Consider the following 10,530-nt stretch of genomic DNA (forward strand, 5'->3'; position numbering starts at 1 on the left):
TGATCAGCTATTAATATATTGTTTTTAGGATAGCCTCATTGGGGCGGTGTCTAAATGGTATAACTAGTTGAGCCGAACCAAAATCAACAGTTGGAGGGATTTGGCGTGGGCTTTTATGAGACAGTACAGTCATGTATCTGAAATAATGCCTGATAGAATCACTTTGCAGAAATTGAAAAAGAAATCAAACAAAAGTTTTAGACTGTATGCATAGAGGTGGAGAGAGATTGCTGTTCAAGTTCAGCCACCACTTTTGGAAAAGGAAATGACAATGCTTTCATCAACAAATTGAAGGCACCGTTTATCACGCACATGTTAGGAAGTGCCTCAAAGAGTTTCTTGGATATAATCACGAATGGCGAAATAATTGAACATGTTATTAAAAGTAGAAAAATAGATGGTGGGGAGAATAATCGAAGGTCAGCTCCAAAGAAAAGAGAAGGTGAAGTAAACAATGTGAATGCATACAGTAAATCAGTTACAGTGAATCAACCAAGGAAGATGGTTGCTAATCAACAAGGCTCATCGAAACAAGAGTCAGGAATGAGGCAAAATACTGAGAGGCCCTAGTTCAGTCCCATTCTAATGACATATAAAGAGCTATATCAGAATTTATTTAATGCACATGTTGTTTCTCCTCGTTACTTGAATCCTCTACAACCCCCGTATCCAAAATGGTATGACACAAACGCACAGTGTGACTATCATGCGGGAATTTCAAGGAACTCAATAGAAAATTGTACCGCTTTCAAGAAGATAGTAGAAGGACTTATTAAATTGGGTGTTGTCAAATTTGATGACTCACCTAGCACAGAAAGTCCATTGCCCAATCATGATGATAAGGGAGTGAATATGTTAAGCGAAGGTACGGGGGAAAAGTCAAGACTGACATTGCTAAAGTAAAAACTTCATTGAAATGGGTCTAGAAGGAGATGGCAAAAAGAGGGTTAGTTATTCCAGGTTTTGAGGAAGGGTATGAGATGGGAAATTATTGTGAATTCCACCATAAAACAGGCCACGAAATCCAAGAATATGAAGGATTCAGGGCTTTGGTTCAAAGCATGATGGATAACAAGGAGATAAGGTTCTATGAAGATGCGAAAGAAATGAAGAGCATATGCGCGACAGAGTCGGGAACAGGGACTCCAAAAAGAAATCATCCTGTGGTCATTATCTCACACCCTAAGAGTAATGAGGCTAGGGTTCAGGTAACACCAAAAATTGTAATCAAGAAACCGTCAAGTTTCACATATAAGGATGACAAAATGGTCCTGTGGAGTTACGGATGCAATGTGACAATTCCAGGAAAAGAAGTTGAGGGCAATATGGTAAAAGAATATCAGGAAAGGGGTTCTTATACACATAATGGGAAGCGTTATGACACTCAAGCAGAATTTCCAAGAGAAAAGACTCTAATGGTAGAACAGAGGAAATGGAAGACGGCGGAATCTGAGCCATTGGTTAATGAACCAATAAAAGAAGAAGAAGCAAAGGAATTCTTGAAGTTCTTGAAACATAGCGAATATAGTGTCGTGGGGCAACTGCATAAACAGCCAGCCCGTATTTCAGTATTAGCTTTGTTCTTAAGCTCAAAAGTACATCGAGATGCACTGATGAAGGTACTAAATGAAACATATGTGGCCAATGACATTTCAGTCAATAAGTTGGATCGATTGATCAATAATATAAGTGTTGACAATTTTATTTTCTTCAATGATGATGAAATACCGTCTGGAGGTAGGGGTTCTACTAAAGCTCTACACATTACTACCCGATGTCGGGGGGACACATTACCGAGGGTTTTGATCGATAATGGATCCGCACTGAACGTATTGCCTTTGTCCACTCTTAATCGACTACCTGTGGACAGTTCACATATGAAAGCCTGCCAGAATATAGTAAGGGCATTTGATGGAACGGAAAAAGGGGTTATAGGAAGAATTGAAATACCATTAAGGATTGGCCCAACTACTTATGAGGTGGAATTTTTAGTAACGGATATTAAGCCTTCCTATAACTATTTATTGGGAAGACCGTGGATACATTCGGCAGGGGCAATACCTTTATCATTACGTCAGAAGGTGAAGCTAATATCAGAGGGTCGATTGGTAACAATAAGTGTGGAGGAGGATATCATTGCGATGGTAACGGGTGATACACCTTATGTAGAGGCCAATGACGAGGCAGTGGAATGTTCTTTTCGTTCTTTGGAATTTGTGAACGCAACATTTATCACTAAAAGAAACAGAATTCTTGTACCAAAGATATCCAAGACTACCGAGATGGGTCTATAGTTGATGGTAGGAAGAGGAGCTTTGCTAGGGAAAGGATTGGGAAAATACCTTGAAGGAAGGATTGAAGCACCCATGCTTAAAGGAAAGTTTGATCGCTTTGGCCTGGGTTAAAAACCAGATATGAAAAAAAAGAGGAAAGAAGCAGAGAAAAGACAGGAGAGAAGAAGGGCACGTTTGAGCGGAGAAGAAGCCAAGTGAGAGCCTTTGACCTTTCCCCACATATCTAAATCCTTTGTGTCGGGTTGGTTTATTTACCCTGAGCAAGGGGTATCCAGAAGAGAAATCATTGAAGAAATGTTGGAAAATGTTCACATCAATGGTATAGAGACAATGGAAAGAAGGACCTTGTTGGAGATTTGCCCTTACGGACCTAGGAGTGAGCTAAACAATTGGATTGCGGAAGAAATACCTGTAGTCTTCAGAGCTTATTCAGAGTAATGTTCAAAATATTATTGTTGTTTTTAGCTTAAGAATGATAAGAAATCCTTTGTGAAACAGGCTTAAGTCTGAATATCTTTATCCTAATAAAATACATCTTTGCATTCATTTCGAGCAATTATTCTTTTATTCGTTCCAGGCAAGTAAATATTTTCCATTTGATTGATTGTCTTCCAAATGATTTTTTTCATTATATTTATAACCTGATTGTACAAATAATTATTCATAAATTTATATTTTTGTATATTCTTTGGCGTATCCCCATAGATCCTCAGATATCAATGACATGAGTGATGTTGTTTTAAACACAGAGTTTTTTTTGAGCAAGACATGTGTTTGGAAGGATATCATGACTTTGAAAATGACGAAGACTGTGGTGTATCTCTGGACTTGTTGAGAATGGTGGAACAAGAGGATAAACAAATCCTACCTCATAAGGAATCATTAGAAATTGTGAGCCTAGAGGAAGGAACAGAGGTGAAAATCGGAACTGATATCATCGCAAAGACAAAACATGACCTCATTGGGTTACTCCGAAAGTTCAAAGATGTTTTTGCATGGTCATACCAGGATATGCCAGGGCTAAATACTAGCATTTTGGTACATCGTTTACCTATAAAAGAAGATTGTAAACCAGTTCAGCAGAAGCTCAGAAGAATAAGACCTGATATTGTGTTGAAATTAAAAGAGGAGGTGAAAAAGCAGTTCGATGCTGGATTCTTATAGGAGGTCAAGTATTCAGAATGGGTAGCAAACATCATCCCTATTCCCAAAAAGGATGGAAAGGTACGAATGCGCGTGGATTATAAGGACTTGAATAAGGCTAGTCTAAAAGACAATTTTTCGCTGCCGCACATTGACACTTTGGTAGATAACACAGCTGGCTACTCATTATTTTCTTTCATGGACGGCTTTTTTGGATACAATCAAATAAAGATGCATCTTGAGGATATGAGGAAAACCACATTCATTACCCTATGGGGAACATTTTGTTACAAAGTAATGCCCTTTGGATTGAAGAATGCAGGAGCAACGTATCAACGGGCAATGGTCACCCTGTTTCATGACATGATGCATAAATAAATTAAGATCTATGTTGATGATATGATTGCAAAATCTAGAACTGAAGAAGATCATCTCCGATTCTTGAGGAAATTGTTCTTAAGATTGAGAAAATTTCAGCTCAAGCTCAACCCAACAAAATGCATATTTGGAGCCAGATCAGGAAAGTTGTTGGGCTTCATAGTCAGTAGGAAGAGGATTGAGATTGACCTGGATAAAGTTAAAGCAATACGAGATCTACCTCCTCCAAGCACTCAAAAAGAGGTCTGAGGTTTCCTAGGAAGGTTGAACTACATTGCCCAGTTCATTTCACAATTGATTGAGAAATGCGATCCAGTGTTTCACCTTTTGAAGAAACATAATCCGGGAGAATGGGATGAGGAATGTCAGAAAGCTTTTGACAAGATAAAGCAATACTTGGCTAATGCTCCAATACTATCACCACCTAGTCCAGACAGGCCATTGATATTGTATCTAACGGTGTTTGACAATTCCATGGGATGCGTCTTGGGCCAACATGACGAAACAGGAAAGAAAGAAAGAGCAATATACTACCTCAGCAAGAAATTCACTGATTGTGAAATAAGGTACTCGTCCATTGAAAAGTTGTGTTGTGCTTTAAATTGGACAACTCGAAGACTAAGGCAATACATGTTGTATCATACGACTTGGCTGATTTCAAAGTTGGATCCTTTAAAGTACATGATGGAATCAACTGCTTTAAATGGGAGAATGGCTAGATGGCAAATTCTGCTCTCTGAATTTGACATAGTATATGTAAGTCAGAAGGCTATAAAAGGAAATGCAATAGCTGATTTTCTAGCCAGCAGAACCTTGGAAAACTATGAGCCTTTGAACTTTAATTTTCTAAATGAGGACTTAATGTATGTGGAAAACACTGAAGAAAACCCTCGAATAGACCATATCTAGAAGTTAAATTTCGATGGAGCTTTAAACGCTATAGGTAATGGAATTGGGGCAGTCTAGGTATCCCCAAGTGGAGATCATTATCCTGTCGCTAGCAAGTTGGACTTCGATTGCACAAATAATATGGTAGGATATGAAGCATGTATTATGGGTATTCGTGCAGCCATTGAGCGTAAAATCAAAGTTCTAAAAGTGTATGGAGATTCCACATTGGTGATATACCAACTCAAAGGAGAATGGGAAATCAGAGACCCTAAGTTGATTAGTTATAAAGAACTACTTCTTGAATTAATTGACGAGTTTGATAAAATCACTTTCTGTTATATCCCACGAGATGAAAACCAGATGGCTGATGCAATGGCTACTCTAGCCTCGATGATTAAGGTGAACAAGTTAGAAATCATGAAGCCTATTCAGATGAGCATATATAAAGTTCCGACTCATTGCTACAGTATTGAAGAGGAGGGAAAAGATGATCACCTTTGGTATCAGAGTATACTACAGTATGTGAAGAATCGAAAATACCCTTATCAAATGACAGAAAACGACAAGAGAACACGGAGAAGAATTGCCATTGAGTTTGTCTTAGACGGTGAAGTGTTGTACAAAAGAGGGAAAGATCAAGTGCTGTTAAGATGTGTAGATGTCATGGAGGCTAGAAAGATCCTGGAAGAAGTCCATGAGGGCATTTGCGGAACCCATGCAAATGGTTTTACAATGGCCAGACAGATCATGAGATTTGGATACTATTGGTGTACTATGGAAGGGGATTGCATTAGCTATGCCAAGAAGTGTCATAAATGTCAAATTTATGGAGATAAGATACATGTACCTCCCTCACCTCTGCACGTTATGACTGCTCCGTGGCCGTTCTCCATGTGGGACATGGATGTTATTGGGTCAATATCACTGAAGGCTTCGAATGAGCATCGTTTCATCTTTGTGGTCATTCATTACTTTACCAAATGGGTGGAAGCTGCTTCATATGCAAATGTCATGAAATTAGCGGTTAGTAAATTCTTGAAAAAAGAGATCATTTGTTGATCTGGAATGCCTGAAAGAATCATTCCGACAATGCGTTGAATTTGAAAAATAACACAATAGCGGAGGTTTGTAGTCAGTTCAAGATCAGTCACCATAACTCGTCGCCATATCGCCCAAAAATGAATGGTGCAGTGGAGGCGGCCAATAAGAACATTAAGAGAATTGTGGGGAAAATGACTGAAACCTAGAAGGATTGGCATGAAAAGCTATCATTTGCTCTCTTAGCTTACCGAACATCTGTTAGGACCTCTACTGGGGCAACACCTTTTTCTCTAGTTTATGGAGTGGAAGCCGTTTTACCCATTGTAGTGGAGATTCCTTCTCTTCGGGTATTAGCATAATTGAAATTGGATGAAGCAGAATGGGTTCAGTCTCGATACGACCAGTTGAACTTAATCGAAGGGAAAAGGTTAAAAGCCACCCAACATGGTCATATGTATCAAAAACGGATGATGCGAGCCTATAACAAAAAGGTTCATCCCAGAGAATTCCACGAAGGCGATCTGGTGTTAAAGAAAATTCTTCCTATAAAAAAGGACTTTAGAGGGAAATGGATGCCAAATTGGGAGGGTCCTTATGTTGTAAAAAAGGTCTTTTCTGGTGGAGCTTTGATTCTAAGTGAGATGGATGAAAAAAACTTGTCAAATCCTGTAAACTCAGATTCAGTCAAGAAATACTTCACTTGAAGGAAAGGGACCAAAGTGAAAACCCACAAAGGGCACTTTGATTCTTAAAAAAAATGAAGATGCCAAGGTGAAAACCCGCAAAGGGCACCTTGAGATCAAAGGGGATTTGAGTTGAAAACCCGAAAATGGCGGCTCAAATACTGATCAGAATGGGGCATGAAGTGATCACTTCATTTCAAATTTTGATCAGATTGGGGTATGTAAAGATCTTGCTACACCTAAATCAATAGGAAAGGGTATGCGACATCTTGGAGCATTGATAGAGTACTGTAGATCTCCTAAATACATGTCAAACTCAGAAGGGTCTTCAAAAAGTTTGTACAGAGAAATTCAAGCTGCTATATCTGGGGCATCTAGTTTTTATACTATTCATATTTGCTTCTTTGAAACACTTCATTCTTTTTCAAGATACAAGTCAATTCCTCTTTTATTCCCAACATCCTTGACATTTTATTCATTACAAGTTATGCTCTCAAATCAAGTCTATTTCTATCCATTGTTGTGTTCTCTTTGCAAGCATTAGAATAAAGGATTAACGGACTAATAAAACTTTCACAAAAGAAGTTCTGCATATACTGGAAAATGTTTCTAAATAATACAGTAACCTGAAACAGAACTTTTGTTTAGAACGAACCAAGTTTAAAGGTCAGAAATATAAGAAGGAAAAACCTGAATCAAGACAATCCTTTTGGATTTTGTTAACAAGACATTGATTGAACAAAATAATCATGAGTTAGTAAGAAGAGATCTCTTTGGTAGAAAATTCTTCGTGCATAAATTTTGGGTGTGGCACTTTAAGAGTGGTATAAGGACCAAAGAATTACACGTTTGGCATCCTTAAATGGCGACGGGAAAGGATTCGGAAAAGATCAGATCTCCTCATTTTTGTAGTTACATCTTGAGGATGAAGGTACAACTTTTTGCAACCCAGAGGATTGAACTTGTAGGTTTACAGTGGGGGCAATTTAATTAAAGGTTTCATTGAAAACACCGGCCAAGAAGGAACGTGTTGAAGCATGGCCGTGACAAAGCCTTAATAAACTTCGAGTAATCGACTTAAATGGGATCATTCTTGGAAAAATAAAATTTTGCATTCATGCAAACACCATTCACACATGTCTAGTTAGGAGCATTTGATTCATTTTGATCATACCATTCTAATCATTAGGCGTAATTAGGTTCATTATACATGTCATGTTTCCCAAAGAAAAGATCAGGGAAATTACAGATCTTGTCTCCCTAAGCAATAGCGGAGCAGATCGAAGATGGCGAGTCTTATCTTCAAGAGTAAGGAAGCAGATTTAAGCCACAAGTCCTATATCCCTGGTCAGCAATGGAATAGACCGAAGAATTACAGATCTTATCTCCCTGAGATTACAGCGGAGTAGATTGAAGCCAGTAATCCTATTTCCCTGAGATTACAGTGGAACAGATTAAAATAAAAGATCTTATCTCTCTGAAGTTACAGTAGAATAGATCACATCATATCTTATCTCCCTGAGATTACAGCGGAGCAGATTGAAGCCAGTAATCCTATTTCCCTGAGATTACAGTGGAACAGATTAAAATAAAGGATCTTATCTCTTTGAAGTTACAGTAGAGTAGATCGCATCAAATCTTATCTCCCTGAGATTACAGCGGAGCAGATTGAAGCCAGTAATCCTATTTCCTTGAGATTACAGTGGAACGGATTAAAATAAAGGATCTTATCTCTCTGAAGTTACAATAGAGTAGATCGCATCAGGTCTTATCTCCCTGAGATTACAGTGGAATAGACCGAAAAATTCCTAATCGAAAATGGTGAATGTTATCTCCCTAAGGTTACAGTGGAGCAGATTGAAGCCAGAAATCTCATCTCCTTAAGATTGCGGTGGAACGGATTAAAGCCACATCGGTGAATCTCGCTTCCCCGACATTGCAGTTAAACAGGTTAAAGTTATGAGGTACAAATCCTATCACCCTGAAGTTGCAGTGGAGTGGATCGAAGCACCAATCCCTATACCTCTGAAGATCCAGTAGGATAGAATGAGGCTACGTGAAGAAGAAAAGCACCAAGGTCCAACACGACTGGGCAAAATTGGCTATTTTAAAATCTTTACTTTGTTCCCGTTACACGACAACGAGTAAAGAGGGGCAGTTGTAATGCCCAATTTCAACCCAGGCCCACTAAAATAAATAAAACCAATATAAAAGCAAAATGTTAACAGTCCATTTACAAATAAAATAACCCAAATCACTAACCCAATATACCCTAGCAACCCAAATTACAAAATCCAGCCCAATAACAAAGATAGAAAAAATTTCAAAAACAAAAAGAGAGCATACGTTTGAGGTGATTTCTGATTCCGACTTCCCTTTTCCTCTTCATTATTTTTTTTCATTTTTCTTTGGATTTGTTTTCATAAATCGAGTAGAAAAATAAGGAGGGGAAAAGCCCATACCTGGTTAAGTCCACCATTGAATCCCTTGTTGGTTCCGCTCGGAACCAAATGGTTGGGGAGACTCCGACGTTGAAGCGGCGCATGGGGGGTGCTCCTCTGCCTTAGGTTTTCCTTCAAAAGAAAAGAGGCTACTGATATTTAGGGTTTTTTTAGTTTATAGGCAGTACTGGAAACGACGTCGTTTGATGCCGAGGCAATGATTTCAAAATGGTGCCGTTTAAAGGCCTACGACTCGCGTGGTGACCCGACCCGGGGAAGGATCTGCGCGTTTTGACCCTTGCTGGGCGATTTGCGCAAGTGGTCCCTCGATTATTATAGCGTGTTTAAATAGGTCTTTTTATTCCCTTTAAATTTAGCCCCCATACTTTATTTTTGTTGCATCTTGGCCTAGACTATATGCTGCGTTTTGGAGGGACGGGGATTATTTCCCACTTGGTCCCCTCAGTTATCCGCGCATTGCAGTCGGCCCCTTTACCTTATTTTATTTTCATTTGGCTCTTTTAATTCTATTTTTAATTTAATTTAATCCCTTTTTTATCAATTAATTTAGTAATAATATCATTAGTATTTATTAATTCTAGTATCATTCGTATTCTCATTAAACTTTTCATTTCATATACATTACTTATTTAGATTAATGTATGTATATTATTTGGTATATTATACATATATCTTTATTTACTTCGAAATTCATTTTAATATCAAAATTCCACATAGTATTTCTTTTTATCTTCCTTTAAATCTATTTCAAATTCGTATGTATATATACATTGTTTGTGATAAAAGTTTGTGCATGTGATTTATTAGAAATTTGCAATTTCCGCCCTTGTATGCTATTCATTTTTTTTTGGTTTATTTCAAAAATTGTTTATATTAATTTATTTGATATTCCTTTTAATTCTTTAGCTTTTAGTATTAATATCTACCAACATATAATATGAGATTTTTACCATTGTTATATTGTATTGTTCATTTATGTTTATTGATTGTGTGACATTCATTAGTATATGTTTTAACCTCTGAATCATCATCTCGCATTGTACATCATTATTCAATCTTTTTATTTCATTCCAAAGAATTACGTTTAATATCATTTAAGTATCAAAATCATTTCATCCAAAAGTTTTCAAAATAACGTAATATTCGAAATTTGGAATCCTCGAGAGAATTGAGCCCTAACGTATTGGGTTCCAATTTTCCTCGATGAATCTAAATAATCAAAAATTTTGTTAAATCAAAACACATAAATAAAAACTCATTCTCGGGAATTCGATATGTCATGTCCTAATGTATTGGATGTGACATGTCGTTTTCTCAAAATGAAGATTTTTAATAATAATAAAGGATATATTCAATGCTAGGAATTTTGAGAAATTGTGCCCTAACGTATTGGGTTTCAATTTTTCATCTGACTTAAAGCTATTGAATATCCCCTTTTTTTAACTTCACCTCAAGAGTTTTGAAAATCAAAGGACAAGCTCATTCTCGAGGACTAAAAATGTCGTGTCTTAATGTATTGGGTATGCATTTTATTACTTTGAGACGAGAAGGTCTTTGACATTTGCCTTAATTTACCCAAGCCTCTTTTATCAAATTAATATTAATAAAAAAGGTAAGGATCGTATTTCTAAAATATTT

General features: G+C 37.4%; 1 protein-coding gene across 1 annotated transcript; it reads left to right on the forward strand.

Moving 5' to 3' along the window:
• Window positions 1-932: 932 nt before the first annotated feature.
• LOC107919141 (uncharacterized) lies at window positions 933-2,294 on the forward strand. Its single transcript, XM_016848665.1, has one exon. The coding sequence runs from the start codon at window positions 933-935 to the stop codon at window positions 2,292-2,294; it is 1,362 nt and encodes a 453-aa protein (XP_016704154.1).
• Window positions 2,295-10,530: the final 8,236 nt, after the last annotated feature.

This window comes from Gossypium hirsutum, chromosome D13, assembly GCF_007990345.1.
Source record: "Gossypium hirsutum isolate 1008001.06 chromosome D13, Gossypium_hirsutum_v2.1, whole genome shotgun sequence".
In the NCBI taxonomy this organism is placed as follows: Eukaryota; Viridiplantae; Streptophyta; class Magnoliopsida; order Malvales; family Malvaceae; genus Gossypium; species Gossypium hirsutum.

Excerpts from the sequence above, each read along its gene's own strand:
- LOC107919141 (XM_016848665.1), top strand. The coding sequence starts at position 933 with ATGGCAAAAAGAGGGTTAGTTATTCCAGGTTTTGAGGAAGGGTATGAG.